Source organism: Orussus abietinus, unplaced genomic scaffold (assembly GCF_000612105.2).
Source record: "Orussus abietinus isolate OABI.00-Male unplaced genomic scaffold, Oabi_2.0 scaffold694, whole genome shotgun sequence".
Taxonomy (NCBI): domain Eukaryota; kingdom Metazoa; phylum Arthropoda; class Insecta; order Hymenoptera; family Orussidae; genus Orussus; species Orussus abietinus.
In genome coordinates, this window is record NW_019394837.1 from 11,809 (window position 1) to 32,373 (window position 20,565).

Here is a 20,565-nt window from a genome sequence, read left to right on the forward strand (position 1 = left end):
AGTCACTTAGGGCCTTAGGAATCATAAATCCAGAGGATTTCTGCCGTTTTACTTCGATTTCTTTATAATTATTGTACGAAAACGCCAGGTGGAGTATGCCATTTGGTACAATACCCAATATAATTCAACCCAGCTGTCAATATAAAAACGAGCGCCTGCAATGTAGGCATTTAGAAAAATTTTTACCGACGTCGGTCAAGTTCCTCGACGTGTTTCACTTCACCTTACTCTTACGTAATCGTGTTCGGTGGGCCTGAGCGGGAATAATCCCACGTAGTCGTCCCTTTCGCTGAAACGAAATGGAGGAAAGTGAAAAAAGAGCGATTAGAGGAAAGAGGAGGATTTCATGGCATGTTTCAGTATGCGAGGGACGTCGTAAAGAGAGCCGCTTGGGAAGGGGCGTTTTAATTATCGCCGAAACGCCGCCCGGTGGGCGGAAATAATTCGCGCCGTAATTCTTAATGGGCGGCCGCGCCGGGCAAATGGCTCGGCACAGTCTGCACCGCGTCCTTTAAATTACCATTCGAGTGTCTTGAAACTCGGGAAATAGAGGATACCTATGGATGTGGACGTGGACGAGGACGTGGATGTGTAAGTCCAGCCGGCTCGAGCTCGTCGCCAGGATTTAACGAGCTCGTTCGCCCAGGGTAAATTCCGCAAGCGTTTAAAGTCGGCTCGGCTCTTCCCTAGACAAGGAAGGTATCCCAGGTCGATCTCTCCGATTTCATTTCTTTTATAATATGTTATAGTAGACTAAAAACTAAGCGATACGTATTTTTTTTTTATCTGCCATTAAACACTTTAAGGTGAAGTGAAACACATCGAGGAACTTGATCAACGTCGATAGAGAATATTTTTCTAAATACCTACGTTGCCGACGTTGGTTTTTATATTCACAGTTATATCGAATTATATTGGGTATTGTACCGAATAGCATACTCCACTTGTCGTTTTTGTACAATAATTATAAAGAAATCGAAGTAAAACTAGAAATTCTCTGGATTCATGCTTCCTGGAGCCCTAATTGACTGCCGAGGAACCCCCTGCGCCATCTGTGATTTTCAGGGCAATTAAATTTTCACTCCGAGACCTCGTATTCCCATCGTTTTAACATAGAAGTACATACAACACTTTTTTTGCCTTTATCCCGTTCAAATGCGAGTTTATCAATTACCAAAGTGTTCTAAATTGTCGTAAAATTGTCCCGACCCTTTCATTTCCCATATCAGAGCCTTCGATAATTGTATATTGATCGAAATATGAGTGCTCAACGCCATTTTGGTTCTGGTCTGGTTTGTTAAAAAATTTTGTTGAAAAATCCAAATTTTCAATGTGTCGGGACAATTCTCAGATGATCAGGAGTGATGTGTCATAGTTTCGGACAGTTTGGTCTAATATCCTCAAAGAAAGTGTTGTATTCAAATCGACTGATTTGGGGGGGGGGTTCCACATCACCTTAACAAATTCTTCGAGGATAACCTCTTTACCCTTCGCGGCATAACAGTATGATCGACATTTTTGTTGTTTATGGCACACGCTATTGGAATTTAAATAGTAAACCAAGGGGTTAAGGTGAAGTGAAACACTCTTCAAATCAGTCGATTCGAATACAATACTTTTTCTTAAGGGTATTAGACCAAACTGTCCGAAACCTTGACACATCACTCCTGATCATCTAAGAATTGTCCTGACACATTCAAAATTTGGATTTTTTAACCAAATTTTTTAACTCAGCCCAGGTCAGAACCAAACTGGCGTCGAGCTCTCATATTCCGAATACCGTATAATTATTGAACCCTCTAATATTAGGAAAGAACGTGTTAGGAAAATTCTACGACAATTTAGAACACTCTGGTAATCGATAAACTCGCACTTGAATGGGATAAAGGCAAAAAAAGTGTTGTATGCGCTTCTCTGCTAAAACGATGGGAATACGAGGTCTCGGAGGGAAAATTTAATTGATCTGGAAATCACAGATGGCGCAGGGGGTCCCTCTGCAGTCAATTGGGGCCCCAGAAATCACGAATCCAGAGGATTTCTGGAGTTTTACTTCGATCTCTTTATAATTATTGCACGAAAACGACAGGTGGAATATGCCATTTGGTACAATACCCAATATAATTCGACCCAGCCGTCGATATAAAAATGAACGTCGGCAACGTAGGCATTTAGAAAAATCTTCTCTATCGACGTCGATCAAGTTCCTCGACGTGTTTCACTTCACCTTAAACTGCCGTGTTTTTCTCTCCCCTCTTTAAAGTGCAACGCGAGAGACGTCTCAGCTCGGCGGCTTAGGTTTACACAGGAAATCTCGGGAGATCAGGAGCAAAGCCGGATATATCGGCGACTCGACTCTGCGGGGTAGGAAAAGACGAGCGTGTGTGCACTTAGGTGAAGGGTGAAAAGGAATCCCCCGAGAGGCCGGCTTTCAGGCGAGAGGGCCCATAAAGTGCGCTCAACTTGGCGCGTACATTACCCGAGAGAAACCCGCGAAAACCGGAGAGAAAAAGAGAGAGAGAGAGAGAGAAAGAGTACCTTAACGGCGGAAAGAGAGAGGTCCTATTGACGTCCTGGGAAGAATAGACGGATAAAAGCTTCAAACCCCCAGGGTGACGTTCCTTCGACGAATCGATTCCCTCCCACTACTCGCTCCTGGATCTTCGAATCCAATCTGTACAGATATTTCTTTATTGCTTAAAACGGTTGTTAAAACTAAAATCGGCATTCGGCTACCCGGTTGATGATTAAGGTGAAGTGAAACCCCCCTCAAATCAGTCGATTCGAATACAACACTTTTTTTTAAGGGTATTGGACCAAACTGTCCGAAACTTTGTCACATGACTCGTGATCATCTAGGAATTGTCCTGACCGATTAAAAACTTGCCTTTTTGGAAAACATTTTTTTAACCCTTTGCGGTCACATGTTCCCAAGATCAAGAGAATTTTGGTGGCTGAGAGTAGACATACGACCGCAAAGGGTTAATTTAGCCCAGACCAGAACCAAAATGGCGTCGAGCTCTCATATTTCGATCGATATACAATTATCGAAGGCTCTGATATGAGAAACGAAAGGGTCAGGACAATTTTACGACAATTTAGAACACTAATAATCTCGAAACTCGCATTTGAACGGAATAAAGGCTAAAAGAGGGTTCTATGCCCTTCTACGCTAAAACGATGGAAATACGAGGTCTCGGAATGAAAATTTAATTGACCTGGAAATCACAGATGGCGCAGGGGGTCCCTCTGCAGTCAATTAGGGCCCCAAAAAGCATGAAACCAGAGCATTTCTAGAGTTTTACTTCGTTTTCTTTGTAATTATTGTACGAAAACGACAGGTGGAGCATGCGATTTGGTACAATATTCAATGTAATTCGACCCAGCTGTCAATATAAAAACGAACGTCGACAACGTAGGCATTTAGAAAAATCTTTATCGACATTGATCAAGTTCCTCGACGTGTTTCCACCTTAACGGCGGAAAGAGAGAGGTTGTATTGACGTCCTGGGAAGAATAGACGAATAAAAGCTCCAAACCCCCAGGGTGACGTTCCTTCGACGAATCGATTTCCTCCCACGACTCGCTCCTGGATCTTCGATTTCAGTCTGTACAGATATTTCTTTATTTTCTAAAACGGTTGTTTAAACAAAAAAATCTGCAATCGACCACCTGGTTAATGATTAATAGCTTTTACTTCTTACCGATTAGGAGGGCTAAAAACAGGAGTAGATCTTGATCCGGATCTGTCCCGAGATTTCTTTATTTCCTAAAATGGTTATTTACAAAAAATCGACGATCGGTCCCCAGGACAATAGTGAACGATACTTATACATATTATCGATTAGGACTAAAAATGGGAACCCCAAATTTTCCTCACGGAAAATCAAGAGTAACTTTAAGTTTAAAGATGGCTATCCGCGTAACGAATTCGTGAAAATCAATCCGTATAGATCTGACTGACTAGTGGACGCTGTAGAACTCGATTTACTTCCTCAGATTACAAATCGCTCCAATTTATCGTTACGCGTCCGGCTGCCTTTAAGGTGAAGTGAAATCCCCCTCAAATCAGTCGGTTAAAATAAAACACTTTTTTTTAAGGTGAAGTGAAACACGTCGAGGAACTTGATCAACGGCGATAAAGAAGATTTATCTAAATGCCTACGTTCCCGACGTTCGTTTTTATATTGACAGCTGGGTCGAATTACATTGAATATTGTACCAAATGGCATACTCCACCTGTCATTTTCGTACAATAAATATCAAGAAATCGAAGTAAAACTCCAGAAATCCACTGGATTCAAGCTTTCTGGGGCCCCAATTGACTGCAGAGGGACCCCCTGCGCCATCTATGATTTCCAGGTCAATTAAATTTTCACTCCGAGACCCCGTAATACCATCGTTTTAGCATAGAAACGCATACAACTCTTTTTTTGCCCTTATCCCGTTCAAATGCGAGTTTATCGATTACCAGAGTGTTCTAAATTGTCGTAAAATTATCCTGACCTTTTCGATTCTCATATCAGAGCCTTCGAAAATTGTATATCGATCGGAATATGAGAGCTCGACGCCATTTTAGTTCTGGTCTGGGCTGAGTTAAACAATTTTTATAAAAAATCCAAATTTTGAACGTGTCAGGACAATTCTCAGATGATCAGGAGTCATGTGACAAAGTTTCGGACAGTTTGGTCCAATACCCTTAAAGAAAAGTGGTGTATTCGAGTCGACTGATTTGAAGGATGTTTCACTTCAACTTAAGGGTTTGAGCCAAACTGTCCGAAACTCCTGCCACATGCCTGACACATTCAAAATTTGGATTTTTGAAACAAATTTTTTAACTCAGGCCAGACAAGAACCAAAATGGTGTCGAGCTCTCATACTTCGATCAATATATAATTATTGAAGGCTTCTCATATGAGAAACGAAAGTGTCAGGATAATCTTATGTCAGAATACTCCCGTAATCGATAAACTCGCATTTGAACGGGATAAGGCAAAAAAAAGTGTCTTAAGCGCTTTTGTGCTAAAACGATAGGAATGTGAGGTCCCGGAGTGAAAATTTAGTTGACACGCAAAATCACAGATGGCGCAGGGGACCCTCTGTAGTCACTTAGGACCTCAGAGACCATAAATCTAGAGGATTTCCGGAGTTTTACTTCGATTCCTTTATAATTATTGTACGAAAACGACAGATGAAGTGTGCCATTTGGCACAATATTCAATATAATTAGACCCAGCTCTCGATATAAAAACGAACGTCGGCAACGTAGGTATTTAGAAAAATCTCTATTTACCGATCGTCGATCTAGTTCCTCCACCTGTTTCACTTCACCTTAAGGTACCCTTAGAATGATAAATAATTCCGATAGCTCTGCGCAAACCGATCTATACAGATTTTAACTGACGCGTGTATAGCGAATCTTTTCCGGTATCTTATCGTACATAGTTTACCGGAACAACTTAATTTTTTCAATTTATTTTTCCACCCGCGGTTGCACAGTTTTATTGGCACCAAAGAATTCAGAAATTTCCATAGAAGCCCAAAAGGATACGGACGTTTGATGCTCGATAAATAGTACGTTAGCCAACGGATGGCGGCGCTGTAATCATCTCTCCATCTCTCTTAATCTTATGGCGATACATAGCGAATTGTATTCTTTCCTCATCTTACACACAATACTCGCCTTTCTATATGCGTCTCTGTTCCTCCCGTATGTGAGATATCGTTGGCTAACATATGCGTTTTTTCTTTTACCCCCCCTTCTGGTTGGTTAGTCAACTTTTAGAGCATCATGCGCTGTCACAGGATCTGGGGGTCTATTACATAAAGCAATTTGAATGAAAATGTGAAAAATTAGTAGCTCGCGGTATTACGGAACGTTTTTGGTGGTGAAAATGCGAGACCATTCATATGAATAGGCTCGGCACAAATTATTAAGCGAAATGGTGAATCATATCATCTTCTGGTTGGTTAGTCATCTTTTAGAGCATCATACGCTGTCATAGGATCTGGGGGTCTATTACATAAAGCAAATTGAATGAAAATGTGAAAAATTAGTAGCCCACGGTATTACGGAACGTTTTTGGTGGTGAAAATGCGAGACCATGCATATGAATTAGCTCGGCACAAATTTTTAAGCGAAATGGTGAATCATAGACTCGAGTTCTATTCTTTACTTTTAACGACTTTTCATCTTCCCGCCTTTCCTGTCTATAACACCCTACCTCTCAACGATTTTCGATGTACAAGGTATCTACCTGTATTTAACAATATTACTAGATCAGAAATGCTAGTGATCTCGTTGTTTCATATAACGAATACGTAATTCGGCGGATAAACTCTCGTGAGATGAAAGTGCGAAAAGTGAGCGCTCTCGTCAAAAATACGTAATACAGGCCCTGGGCTTCTATGGGACTTTTCAATTCTTTGTTGAAACGTGCCATGTGGCGGGAACGCGAACTAAATAGTGACGCAGTATCTGTAAACCGTCCACGTGACAAAATTCCAATGAATTACATAGATCATAAATCGCCATGTTCTACCGTTATGTGAGTAACCAGGTTAAACTTGAGCGTCGATTACCTGAGCGAATGCCATCGTCGCCGTAGGCTTCGCAGGAGAAAGGTGAGATGCGAGATGGATGGAGGGACATATGACAGAGGATTAGACGAAGTAAGCCGCGAGCTGTGCCATCTTGTCCTTGGGGGGTCTGGGTTTGCCGCGACTGCGACCTTTTGCGTGGCCTCGACCTCGGGTGGCCACCGGCTTCGAGGCGACCGCTCTGTGCTTTTCAACCAACGACACGAAGGTCGGGGTACAAAAAACACAGCCCGAAACGTGCTTTTCAACCAACTACACGAAGGTCGAGGTACAAAAGATACAGCGCGAAACGTGCCATGTGGCGGGAACGCGAACTAAATAGTGACGCAGGTATGTACACCGCCCACGTGAAGAAATTAGAATGAATTACGTAATGAATTCACGTGACCTCGACCTCGGGTGGCCACGGGCTTCGAGGCGACCACTCTGTGCTTTTCCACCAACGACACGAAGGTCGGGGTACAAAAAACACAGCCTGAAACGTGCTTTTCAACCAACTACACGAAGGTCTAGGTACAAAAGACACAGCGCGAAACGTGCCATGTGGCGGGAACGCGAACTAAATAGTGACGCAGGTATGTACACCGCCCACGTGAAGAAATTAGAATGAATTACGTAATGAATTCGCGTGACCTCGACCTCGGGTGGCCACGGGCTTCGAGGCGACCACTCTGTGCTTTTCCACCAACGACACGAAGGTCGGGGTACAAAAAACACAGCCTGAAACGTGCTTTTCAACCAACTACACGAAGGTCTAGGTACAAAAGACACAGCGCGAAACGTGCCATGTGGCGGGAACGCGAACTAAATAGTGACGCAGGTATGTACACCGCCCACGTGAAGAAATTAGAATGAATTACGTAATGAATTCGCGTGACCTCGATCTCGGGTGGCCACGGGCTTCGAGGCGACCACTCTGTGCTTTTCCACCAACGACACGAAGGTCGGGGTACAAAAGACAGCCCGAAACGTGCCATGTGGCAGGAACTCGAACTAAATAGTGACGCAGTATCTCTAAACCGCCCACGTGACAAAATTCCAATGAATTACATAGATCATAAATCGCCATGTTCTATCGTTACGTGGGTGGCCAGCTTAAACTTGAGCGTCGATTACCTGGACGAATGCCGTCGTCGCCGTAGGCTTCGCAGGGGAAAGGTGAGATGCGAGATGGATGCCTGAAACGTGCCATGTGGCAGGAACTCGAACTAACTAGTGACGCAGTATCTCTAAACCGCCCACGTGACAAAATTCCAATGAATTACATAGATCATAAATCGCCATGTTCTACCGTTACGTGGGTGGCCAGGTTAAACTTGAGCGTCGATTACCTGGGCGAATGCCGTCGTTGCCGTAGGCTTCGCAGGGGAAAGGTGAGATGCGAGATGGATGGAGAGACATATGACAGAGGATTAGACGAAGTAAGCCGCGAGCTGTGCCATCTTGTCCTTGGGGGGTCTGGGCTTGCCCCGACTGCGACCTTTCGCGTGACCTCGACCTCGGGTGGCCACCGGCTTCGAGGCGACCGCTCTGTGTTTTTCCACCAACGACATGAAGGCCGGGGTACAAAAGACACAGCCCGTCATCTCGGTGGCTTCGTTCGGCAGCTTGCTTTTATCCTAAAATGAAAAATCAATTACCGCGCGGTTTTAGAGTGACACAAAAATGGCGGCGAAAGATCTTGCTCGTAACATTTTTCTCCTAAGTGTATCGAATCATTTGGAAATTCAGCACGTTAAGGTGAAGTGAGACCTCCTTCAAATCAGTCGATTCGAATACAACACTTTTTTTTAAGGGTATTGGACCAAACTGTCCGAACCTTTGACACATGACTCGTGGTCATCTAAGAATTGTCCTGACACATTCAAAATTTGTATTCTCTTTTCAAACTGCACAGGTAACGGCTTAAGGTGAAATGAAACCCCCCTCAAATCTGTCGATTCGAATACAACACTTTTTTTTTAAGGGTATTGGACCAAACTGTCCGAAACTTTGTCACATGACTCCTGATCATCTAAGAATTGTCCTGACACATTGAAAATTTGAATTTTATTAAAAAAATTATTATCTTAGCTTAGACCAGAACCAAAATGGCATCGAGCTCTCATATTTCGATCAATATAAAATTATGGAAGGCTCTGATATGAGAAACTAAAGGGTTTAAATTTGTCTGTGATTTCCAGGTCAATTAAATTTTCACTCCGAGACCCCGTATTACCATAGTTTTAGCATAGAAGCGCATACAGCTCTTTTTTTGCCCTTATCTCGTTCAAATGCGAGTTTATCGATTACCAGAGTGTTCTAAATTGTCGTAAAATTGTCCTGACCCATTCGATTCTCATATCAGAGCCTTCGGTAATTGTATATCGATCGAAATACGAGAGCTCGACGCCATTTTGTTTCTGATCTGGGCTAAGTTAAAAAATTTTGTTCAAAAATCCAAATTTTGAATGTGTCGGGACAATTCTTAGATGATCAGGAGTGATGTGTCAAAGTTTCGGACAGTTTGGTCTAATGCTTTTAAAAAAAAGTGTTGTATTCGAATCGACTGATTTGAAGGGTGTTTCACTTCACCTTAAGGTGATGTGAAAGTGGCGTCTCGTTTATGAAACTTTTCTCCGAACTGAGTGTACCGAATCGTTTCAAATTTGACAATGTGAATGTGGAGGCTATAAGAAAGGTGCTAACACCCAGAAAATTTCAATTTTTCAAAAATTTGTTTACAGATGCTTCCAAAATTTCTTACAAAAAGTGAAGTTTCACGAGTTTCAGGACTTACCTTAGGACCTCCACATTCTCGTTGTAAAGTTTGAAACGAGTCAATATACCCTGTTCGTAAAAAAGTTTCACGAGCGATTGACCTATCGAATGCCACTTTCACATCCCCTTAACGATCTGTCGTTACGTGTGCAGTCACCTTAATGTCGATCAAACAGGTAACGATGATTGGTTGCGATAAATCTATAAAAACCGATCCGGCAGATTGATCTGTACAGAGTATAAAACTTTACGATTCTTCTTTACGTGTGTAGCCACCTTAAGGTGAAGTGAAACTCCTCTCGAATCAATTGATTCGAATGACACTTTTTTAAAGAATATTCCAAAGAGCTATCCGAAACATAATTAATAACTCGTGAACACCTAGGAATTATCCTAACGCTTTGAAAATTTGGATTTCCGACAAGTATGTTTTAACTTAGCCCAGACCAGAACCAAAATGGCGTCGAGCTCTCATATTTCGAATAATATACAATTATTGAAGACTCTAATATGAGAAACGAACATGTCAGGACAATCCTACGATAATTTAGAACACTCTGGTAATCGATAAACTTGTATTTGAGCGGGATAAAGGCAAAAAAAGTGTCTTATGCACTTCTGTGCCAAAACGATGGGTATGCGAGGTCTCGGAGTGAACATTTAGTTGACACGGAAATCACAGATGGCGCAGGGGTCCCTCTGTAGTCACTCAGGGCCTCAGAAACCATAAATCTAGAGGAATTCTAGTTTTACTTCGATTTCTTTATAATTATTGTACGAAAACGACAGATAGAGTATGACATTTAGTACAATACTGAATATAATTTGACACAGCTGTCGATATAAAAACGAACGTCGACAACGTAGGTATTTAGAAAAACTTTTTATACCGACATCGATCAAGTTCCTCTACGTGTTTCACTTCACCTTAACTTGGAGGGCACCCATGAAACATTTCATTTTCTAGATCTTCTATATAAACATTTTTTAAATATAATTTTTGTCTCATACATTACGATTGTTTAGATAAATTCCTGATTTCACGGTAACATGTTATAAATTCCTGAAAGCGTGCAGGTAAATCTCTACCCTCGTCTAAGGAATTTATATCATATATTTACACAATATATAAAGAAAATTTTGTAAAATTAGGATATGCCATGAAACTTCCTAAGGAGTGTTATAAAATCGCAATATGACATTGTGAATTGTTAAGATGAAATGAAACACGTCGAGGAACTTGATCAATGGCGATATAGAAGATTTTTCTAAATGCCTACATTGCTGACGCTCGATTTTATATTGAAAGTTACATCGAATTATATTGGGTATTGTACCAAATGGCATACTCCACCTGTCGTTTTCGTACAATAAATATCAAGAAATCGAAGTAAAACTCCAGAAATCTACTGGATTCAAGCTTTCTGGGGCCCCAATTGACTGCAGAGGGACCCCCTGCGCCATCTGTGATTTCCAGGTCAATTAAATTTTCACTCCGAGACCCCGTATTCCCATCATTTTAGCATAGAAGCGCATACAACACTTTTTTTGCCCTTATCCTGTTCAAATGCGAGTTTATCGATTACCAGAGTGTTCTAAATTGTAGTAAAATTGTCCTGACCCTTTCGATTCTCATATCAGAGCCTTCGATAATTGTATATCGATCGAAATATGAGCTCGACGCCATTTTGGTATTGGTCTGGGCTGAGTTACAAAATTTTGTTAAAAAATCCAAATTTTTAACGTGTCAGGATAATTCTTAGATGATCAGGGTGTGTCAATGTTTCGGCCAGTTTGGTCTAATACCATTAAAAAAAAGTGTTGTATTCGAATCGACTGATTTGAAGGGTGTTTCACTTCACCTTAAACGGGGTTAAAAATAAACCTACCTGCTTGTACTCGACTGTGACCATCTGTGCGCCGCAGTCGCAGACCTCCGAGTCTACAGTAATTTTGTGCGCGTTTTCGAATAGGTGTATGATCACGTCACACCTGTTGCAGCCCAACTTCCACTTGGGCGCTGCCGAAGGGTCCAGGACGAGGATGCCGGAGTCGCACTCCGGACAGCTGGATATCCCATTGGAGTTCATCCCATGGGGACAGGTCGGATGGGTGCAGGAGTTGCAGCCGCTCATTCCCTTCTTCATGTCCCTGGACACGTCAGGATGCAATTCCTTATATGATCTAACAAGAGACACCTCGTGACCTGGTGGAGGGTGTTACCTGAAGGGTGGGTTGTTGTAGCAATAAGGGCAGAAGGTGTAGCTTTTGCCGCGGGTCCCGGTAGACCAGGACAACAGCTCGAAGTCGTCGAGTGGACACTTCAACTCCTTGTAGATCCTAATATTACCATTCTGCGGTAGATTGTACGTTTCGTTGCAGTGGGAGCAGTGCAGTCGAGACGGCTTCGTCTGTATATACTTCATGTACCGCCGACACTTGCCGCACCTGAGAATAATTGCTTCGTTTGCTTATCTCCGGATATTTCTTATCTTGAAATACCACTTCCCACCCTAGCTGGTTACTGACCGAGAATGGGATTTTCCGGACGCGGACAGCGGGGAGAACGTCACCTCGAACAGCTGGTCCATGGCGTCGATGCTTTGCACGAAATAGTAGAACTTCTGCTTGAAGATCTCCACGGTGTGCTGCAGGACAGCGTGGAAGTCAGCTCTACCGAGTGCGATCAGATTCAATTGTTCCTCCACGGCAGACCTCATCGTCGGCAGCACCAGCTCCGGGTCTATCTGCAATGTAAGCGGACGAAGAATTTTAGGTTTGTACTCGTATTTCCATTTTTGCGTTAAAATATGTATTTCAGCCATTTAAGGTGAAGTGAAACCCCCTTCAAATCAGTCGATTCGAATACAACACTTTTTTTTAAGGGCATTAGACCAAATTGTCCAAAACTTTGACACATCACTCCTGATCATCTAAGAATTGTCCTGGCACATTCAAAATTTGGATTTTTAAAAAAAACATTTTAACTCAGCCCAGACCAGAACCAAAATGGCGTCGAGCTCTCATATTTCGATCGATATACAATTATCGAAGGCTCTGATATGAGAATCGAAAGGGTCAGGACAATTTTACGACAATTTAGAACACTCTGGTAATCGATAAACTCGCATTTGAACGGGATAAAGGCAAAAAAAGTGTTGTATGCGCTTCTATGCTAAAACGATGGTAATAAGAAGTCTCGGAGGGAAAATTTAATTGATCTGGAAATCACAGATGGCGCAGGGAGTCCCTCTGCAGTCAATTAGGGCCCCAGAAAGCACGCATCCAGAGAATTTCTGGAGGTTTACTTCGATTTCTTTATAATTATCGTACGAAAACGACAGGTGGAGTATGCCATTTGGTACAATACCCAATATAATTCGACCCAGCTGTCAATATAAAAACAAACGTCGGCAACGTAGGCATTTAGTAAAATCTTCTTTATCGACGTCGATCAAGTTCCTCGACGTGTTTCACTTCACCTTAAAGATTACACATAAAAGACGTATTTTAGACATTTAAAGATTACATGTAAAAGAGGTTTTTTTAAAGCTATTCAAGGATTTTATGTAAAAGACGTCTTTTAACGCCGAAAGTGAGGTATGAGTACGAGCCTCAGACTCAAATAGATCTTGCGATTCTCTTCTTGATTAGTTATCGGCATTCTTGAATACATGACTCAGGCTACCTTCTGGTAACCATGGACCAGCACGATACCAAGCGACGTCGGGACCAGTTTCCTCCCAGCCACTACGGTGACATAGTTGCGGATGCATATGTTATTTATGTGCACCGGAATGGAGGCATCGGTGCCAATTCCATGTTTTTCCATCAGCGAAATTAGCTCCGACTCGGTGAGGTAATCAGGCGGCTGCGTGTAGCATTCCACCATCTTGGCCTAAATATAAAACATTGAGGAAGTTGATCTACCGGCTGGACCCCGGTTTCGAGGGTACGATAAATGGCAGAGGTGAAAAATGGCGAGCTCACTGACTTCTTGGATGTTGACTCTGTCACCGACAGAGAATTTCGGCAGCGTCTCGTTGGCACCGAGGGTCTGCCAAGTGAGAATACTGGTGTATCCAGGATCTATTAACGAGTGACCCGTCGCTGTGAATATCTCCGTGCCAATTTCGAACTTCGCCGTGGTACTAAGGTACTTGCAATCACCAGCGAGCTAGCGAATGAGATATAAGGGTGATTACCTAGCTCTCACCGGAGGGAGGTGTAACTATCGGAGCAGAAATTACCGTGGCAATAAAGTGTCTGGTGATGTAGTCGTACAACCTCCACGCGTCTCCATCCAGCTCGTTCCTAGATGCGTGTTTCATCGGGGTGATTGGTGGATGGTCCCCTGCATCATGACCCTTCTTCGGTTTATTTATACCCACCGATAGAATCCTCCGTACTTCGTCTCCCCATTCCGAGCTGTGTTGCTGCTGCCTCAGCGTTCCTCTAACAATCCCGGCATATTTCACTATTTTTAGCAAACATTATTTTAGTTAATAAGAATTTACTTACATTAAATCAAAGTTTTCAGAATAAGACGTGGTCTCTGTTCGAGGATAGCTTATGTATCCCTGAGTGTAAAGGCGTTCAGCGATCTGCATAGCATGATGTGGTCCCATTCCCAATCCAGAACTGGCTATTCGCATCAATTCAACGGTGTTAAGGGCAATTGGCCTTGGCTTTGCCTTCTCTGTACTCTGCACGCTCAAGACCCTGAAAACATCTTATTACATGCAATTCTTGCGTCTTCCTGCTTTTATTTAAATGGGTAAATAAAGGAGAGAGAGGAACATAAACAGATTCTAGGACATTTGTTAGTGGTGGGAGAAATTCAGAATTTTCTATTCGTGCATGACTTCACGCAAAGAATTCAGAAGTTTCCATAGAAGCCCAGAAGGATACGACGTTCGATGCTCGATAAATAGTATGTTAGCCAACGGATGGCGGCGCTGTAATCATCTCTCCATCTCTTTTAATCTTATGACGATACATACCGAATTGCATTCTTTCTTTATCTTACACCCAATACTCGCCTTTCTATATGCGTCTCTCATCCTCCTGTATGTGAGATATCGTTGGCTAACACGTGCGATCTCTCTTTTACCCCCACTTGTGGTTTGTTAGCCACTTTTAGAGCATCAAGCGCTAACATAGGATCTGGGCTTCTATGGGACTTGTGAATTTTTTGCTTCACGTTACGTAGTCGGATCCCTGTTGCTTACTTTGCCTGATCGTATTCTTTAACTTGGGTTAAGAAAATTGTAGCGATTTCCTTGTCAAAGGATCTAACACGACTCCAGTGTAACGATACGTCTTGACCATCCACTGATTTAACAGACACCTAAATGAATTGGAATGGAGATATTAGCTGTAGATTGGATAGCACTGTAGAGTTTAAACCAATTAACCGATCTAACAAAACGATGTAGTGATAATGGAAGATTCACAATAATAAAATGAATTGATGATTCTTTTACCTGAAGAATCCAATATGCGTCGGGCTTGAAAGTTTGTATTTCGTCATGGCGTTGAACACAAAAGCCTAAAGTTGGCGTCTGACAAGGACCATACGATATCAGAGATGCATCTAAGTCGCCGTATTTTCCCTACAGAAGATAGAATTAAGCATCAAAGGATATACTTCCATTTATATTGCAAGTAGATATTGAATGCAGTTTTTACCTGAAAGAATTTTGTTTGAAAGCGTGTAAAAGCACAACCAATCCGCAGATCAAGTTCTTGACGAGCATCTACACTTCGTGCTTCATTTTCATTTGGCTTTACCAAAGTATTCAATGCAGCTTTGATATCCTTCTCTGTAATGGCAGAAAATCGAGCACGCCAGATATCCTAAAGACAAAAGTTTCAAAAAGTCTATTTCGCCCTGTCAGCAATGTAGAATAAGGGATTATTATTACATTGGGATTCAATTTGTGGCTCATTCCTTGTTGTACCGCATGAATAACCTCAAAGCAGATATTTTCACCCTCCTTGTCGCAATCAAGCCACAGAACGAGATAGTCACAATGACTTCCTTCCTTCGCCAGGAAGTACGGAATTTTCAATTTGGGCACAGCTTCCTTCTTCTCGGTAGGACATGAGAATAATTCTGCCTAACGCATTGACATAAATAAACAGATAATTACAATCCAAAGTAACTCGTCAACCGTAATTTCTAAATTTAATTAATGTAAAGGACTTACAGGGTCCACTTTGTCCCAATTATTGTATTTTCCAAGAAAGTCTAAACTCATTACATGACCGCAGACAGATGTCATCTTGAAGTTTACAGCCTCTGATTTAAACTGGCCCGTCCATTCGTGAACGGAGCAAGACCCATTCAATCCTGAAACACCACATAATGAAACTGAAGAATGTCGAGGACACCTTTCGCCTAAATTATTATAAAATCTCCATCAACTTACAACAAAAACTACAAAAAATCAGTAATCAGGATCCAGTAATACCGGAATCCTAACCTACCTTTTCTCGATGAGCACCTGCCATTGCTTAGTATATTGGCAAGCGAGGCAGCCAGAGAGGGCTTCTCAGCCACCATTAATGCAGTCTTCATTTTTATACGTTAGCAAAACTAACCTTATGAGATTAATTTACCGTAATACTCTTAAATAAACATGATTTAATGTTGAAAAATCTTCGAATCCCCTCTTTTTAGCCATGTCCCACGCACTACGGTGGTCGACACTCCTTATGGGAGAGGTGTAACGCTGAAGTTAGTTCACTGACTCCAAGCAAAGACTGCGCTGGTGTCGTGACTTTCCAGTCTAATAGAAAGAGAAGAACAGAGAAAAAGTTTTCTAACCAATAGCAAGAGACTCCAGGAGGCGCGGCGTAGATGCGCATAAAAATAGTCGGGACAACTGAACCAAAGTGAACCTAACGTCGATTAGTGGCAATATTTTTACAAGTTTCGATTACCTCGGGTATTAAATCGCGAACGTGAGTTTGCGAGTAAAAGTGTAAATCAAGAACAGTTTGTAGTTCTTACTATAATAATTGTAATAATTAAATGGATTAAATGCGATGTATAGATCGCATTTAATTCATGAAAGTAATCATAACAAAAATTAAATTTGTATAGAATTTGTATATTTATACATTCATAATAATTAATATTTTCATCTTAATAAATATGTTACTTTTTAACTAATGTTTAATGTAATTATTTCCGTTCTTACAGTGATTTAAAACAGGCGTTGCGCCACTGACACTTTTGTTACTTCTTTTATGTTTAATATACTGTTTTCTTATATTTGTGTGTCAGTTTAAGCAACGTCTGTTTTGATCATTGCAAGTACTTTTTAAATCCCGAAAATATCCCTTCGTTTAATAAATGAATTTGAATAGCACGCCAAATATTTTAGTTCACGAAGAAGGTTTACTCCAACCGAAGATGGCGGTAGTGCATAAACCGTTACACCCCATTGCATGGCAGTGTCGACCCCTTGGCTGAAGATGGCCGCGCGAAGGACGCGTAGAGAATCCCGAATGCTGTATAATCAAGAATAGTGATAAATATTACGCCCAAAAACAAAAATAGCGACCAGTAATCTTCAAGATAAGGACCTTAACAGACCACAGATATAAGGAAAAGGAAGAAGCTATAGAAAGTTTCAAAGGTGGCAACAAAAAGTGAAACGAAGGAACAAAGGTCGGTCGGGACTAAAGCATGCTAAGGCACGCCACGTGGCACCAAGTATTACCCATAGGTAAGCAGAATAGTTTATAGCTCATAAAAATACAAGAGAAACACAAGACCAACAAAACCAAAGTACACCAAAGACAAGAAGATAACACAACAAAGTAAAGCACAACTAATACACAACATAAGATATACAGTGAAAATCAAAGAAAGGACTAGCCGAAGTTCCTGGTTAATTAACAAAAACTAGATATAAATGGAACTTAGAAAATGAAATATCAAAACCGCCCAACTAATGACAACACGGGACAACGAGACGATTGGGTTAGGAGACAATATAAAAGAACAAAGGAAATAATACAATAAGAGTCTTTTAGCGCATGTGTAAACACGTAAAAAAGTTGAAGGAATAAGTTGGCGCTTGTTTTCAAAATTCTTTCGACTTAACCCAATTTAATATCAAATTTCTAAATGGATTTATTATTTTCTATTTAGAAATAGAACGGTGGAATATATTTCGTGCTCACGTAGAAGACTAGGAACGTATTATACGTTGTAGTACACATGGAGAAAACCACGTATATTATATGACTTATACTTACTCGACCCTGCCATAACCTCAGAGGCCTGTAGTTCATTAAATCTATGTCTGGAGCAACGAAGTTAACAGAGAAACGAAAAAGCAAAACTATTTCAAGAAGTCGAACTTGTGGTACTGGGCCTATACACTTTGGCCGAAAGTCATCGTACCAAAGAATAAGAAGAAGAACCACAAGTTTCGTCCACGGTTGAACGGAGAAGTATGTAAGACTTGAATTTTGTTTTAGATTTTTTTAAGTTTTGATAAGATTTGAGATTACAATCCTGGTTGAAAATAGTCAGATACCGTTTGGAAAACAAAATTCAAACTTTCATGTAATTTAAGCTTTGTCATAGGATTTTTGAAAGTAATTTTAATTAATTAAAATTTCATTTAATACTTCCTATATAAAAAAAAATAAAAAATTCACATAATATATTCCTATAATTTATTCTTCAGATTGGCAGCACACATGGCTAACAGACATTGAAAGGATATTAGATATCAACAACCGCTTTTGAGCGATGAGATGAAGTATTCCGAGAACTCGTCATTGGGAATTGCTGAAAATCTTTCTTCACGTTAGTGCATTTCAATAATTTGATACAATGTATCATCTTGTTAAACTTGACATATGTAATCATTGTTTGTGCATTTTATAGTGCTCGATGATACTAGAGAGTTGACTGGAAGTTTGAACCTGAAAAGTACAATTGACATGGAGAGAGAGCTTGCCCGGGAAATACTTCGAAGGTGCAGTGAAGAAAGAGCATATTCTGATATTGGTATGTACAGAAATATCTGAAGGCCTCTTAACTCTATTACATTTGCCAAATCTTTCAGAAATCGACAAAGAAAAGGATCTGAATCAACAAAAAGTATCAAGTGATAATACTCCATCAAGTTTAATGAGTTCTGGTAACACACTTCTCGGTCAAACTTTTTCTCTTGGTCTCAGCAATTTTCTAAGTTCACCCATAAATAATGTAGCTACGTTGAACGATAATAATCCTGCTCCTAGTGTTAAGTTGGACACTGCTAGGGTAAGTTTAAAATGTAGCAAGGTACGATGCGATTATTTACACAAATTATTAATAATTACAATAATATTTTAGATTAGCTTCGAGCCAATGGAGATAACTGAATGCTCATCGATATCGAGTAAAGGAGACACCTAGGAATTACAGCAAGTTCCACCAAAGGAATAAGTTTCAACACAGTTAATGCAGAAATCATGGCTCAATTTGCTAATGAATTTCAGTCTGGGCTCTCGGGTGGCTAGTCTTTTTTATTGACTGATGAAGCCTCGTGGCAGCAAAATCACCTACATGCTTTACCAATTGCAACCAGTTGAGAAAAAGTGCGTTTAAATTTGTGAGGTTTTTTTTGGAACTATCGGAGAACCAGATTTCATGATAGAGTTAGTACATTTTAATCCTCTCATCGACATGAACGACTTGCATTTTTCATGTATTACTTGATTATGTTCAGATCCTGTATGAGTCGAAAAGTGTCTGTTGGAGAATTCTTTAAAAAAAAAGTGCGACAAATTCGAGACACATCAACAGCAGAAACAGTACCCAGACCAAGTTATGGTTTTTCGGTTTCTACTCCGAAAAAGGATGGACATCTGATACCACTGGTTGATCAAACCTTGTCGATAGAAGGTAAAGTCCTACGTCTGCCATTATGTCCAGGGCTTTTGGTTTTTAATTTAATGATTCATTTTAGCAATTTCAATTTGTTACGAAAAGGATACCCACCTTCCAGTGGATATTACTAGCACAGTGGCTAGGAAGACTAGTTTAATGAGTATGAACATTCCATAGGTCCTGCAAGATATGGAACAAAGCATATCACTGTACAAAGGTGAAAAAGAGAAAAGGAATTACAAAGTCCAGTCAATCTCATACAGGAACAAAGCATGAGTCTCGGTAGTATTGCGAAGGCAATTCAAGACATGGGTGATTGCACATCACTAGTCGACCAGTTGATTACGGCTTGAAAGAAAAAGGAAGTTCCAGTTATACGAGTGTCAAATACAAAAAGATCCATTCTCACAGGCTTCCGAACCATTACCAATTAATAGAACCATGTCCATTACGCCAAATCTGCACCTCAAGAATTTAGGTACACAATGTTAATTCAATTATTCTCCAATAATCATCTGATTTTACAATAATTAATTGAAACTTCTCTTTTAGATTTCAAAAGTATCGTATGTGAAAAAGGGGATGTCTGTTCATCGAGCATGAATTACGGTGAACAACAAATATCATCCAATCGGCTGCCTCTTCCAAAACAAAATTTGGAACCCATTGGTGCTACTCTTCGAATATCTGACAGACATATCACGAGAAAGCAGTTTATCCGTAACCAAGAAAGATGACGTCCCAGCTAGCAGTACTTAATTGGAATTTAGCACCAGCATCGATGTTTCAATTTCTGAAAATCAAGCACATCTATCGAGTAAGGATTCACTTGAATCGATTTTTAATCTTATTTTAACAAGTTCATCGGTCCCAACCGCTTAGAAAACGTAGTTGACACCCAAATATTGCAAGAGGTGTGCATTTGCGTAATTGGTGTTCCGAGAGAATATGACTTGGAAATATTAAATCAAGGAGATCGATGGATAACATGTATTCTAAGCTTCCAAGCTCACTTTTCAAGGGGAGAAAGAGGGTATTGAACTGGAATTACCACAAGAGAAAATTTTGATTAAGCCTGATTCATGGAAATCAGTTAAGGTACAATGAAATTCAAAAAAGTATGGAAACTGAACTTGACGATTCTATTTATATGGTTTTATTCCAAAAACGAAATAATTCTCGGAGTATTTAAGGTGAAGTGAAACACATTCAGGAACTTGATCGACATCGACAAAGATGATTTTTCTAAATACCTACGTTGCCGACGTTCGTTTTTATATTGATAGCTGGGTCGAAGTATATTG

At 40.7% G+C, this 20,565-nt stretch overlaps 2 protein-coding genes and 1 long non-coding RNA gene across 3 annotated transcripts; 2 read left to right on the forward strand and 1 right to left on the reverse strand.

Annotated features, from left to right (window-relative positions):
• The first annotated feature begins 204 nt into the window (after positions 1 to 204).
• Positions 205 to 12,007, forward strand: LOC111674119. Its single transcript, XR_002762280.1, has 3 exons — positions 205 to 699; positions 11,359 to 11,587; positions 11,875 to 12,007. It is a non-coding gene; the product is annotated as an uncharacterized LOC111674119 (long non-coding RNA).
• Positions 4,863 to 16,073, reverse strand: LOC105696061 (DNA topoisomerase 3-beta-1). Its single transcript, XM_012418218.2, has 14 exons — positions 15,850 to 16,073; positions 15,570 to 15,712; positions 15,285 to 15,479; positions 15,049 to 15,216; positions 14,844 to 14,972; positions 14,589 to 14,707; positions 13,879 to 14,079; positions 13,608 to 13,812; positions 13,352 to 13,534; positions 13,046 to 13,255; positions 11,887 to 12,104; positions 11,581 to 11,805; positions 11,247 to 11,508; positions 4,863 to 8,216 (listed from the first exon to the last, which is right to left on the reverse strand). The coding sequence occupies exons 1-14, from the start codon at positions 15,938 to 15,940 to the stop codon at positions 8,010 to 8,012; spliced, it is 2,556 nt and encodes an 851-aa protein (XP_012273641.1). The 5' UTR covers positions 15,941 to 16,073; the 3' UTR covers positions 4,863 to 8,009.
• A 651-nt stretch (positions 16,074 to 16,724) lies between these two features.
• On the forward strand, positions 16,725 to 19,427 carry LOC105696065. The gene is made up of 8 exons (XM_012418225.2): positions 16,725 to 17,096; positions 17,525 to 17,829; positions 18,069 to 18,190; positions 18,272 to 18,394; positions 18,453 to 18,652; positions 18,725 to 19,029; positions 19,101 to 19,276; positions 19,341 to 19,427. Exons 3-6 carry the CDS (start codon positions 18,139 to 18,141, stop codon positions 18,785 to 18,787), a joined length of 438 nt encoding a protein of 145 aa, XP_012273648.1. The 5' UTR covers positions 16,725 to 17,096; positions 17,525 to 17,829; positions 18,069 to 18,138; the 3' UTR covers positions 18,788 to 19,029; positions 19,101 to 19,276; positions 19,341 to 19,427.
• The last annotated feature ends 1,138 nt before the right edge of the window (positions 19,428 to 20,565 follow it).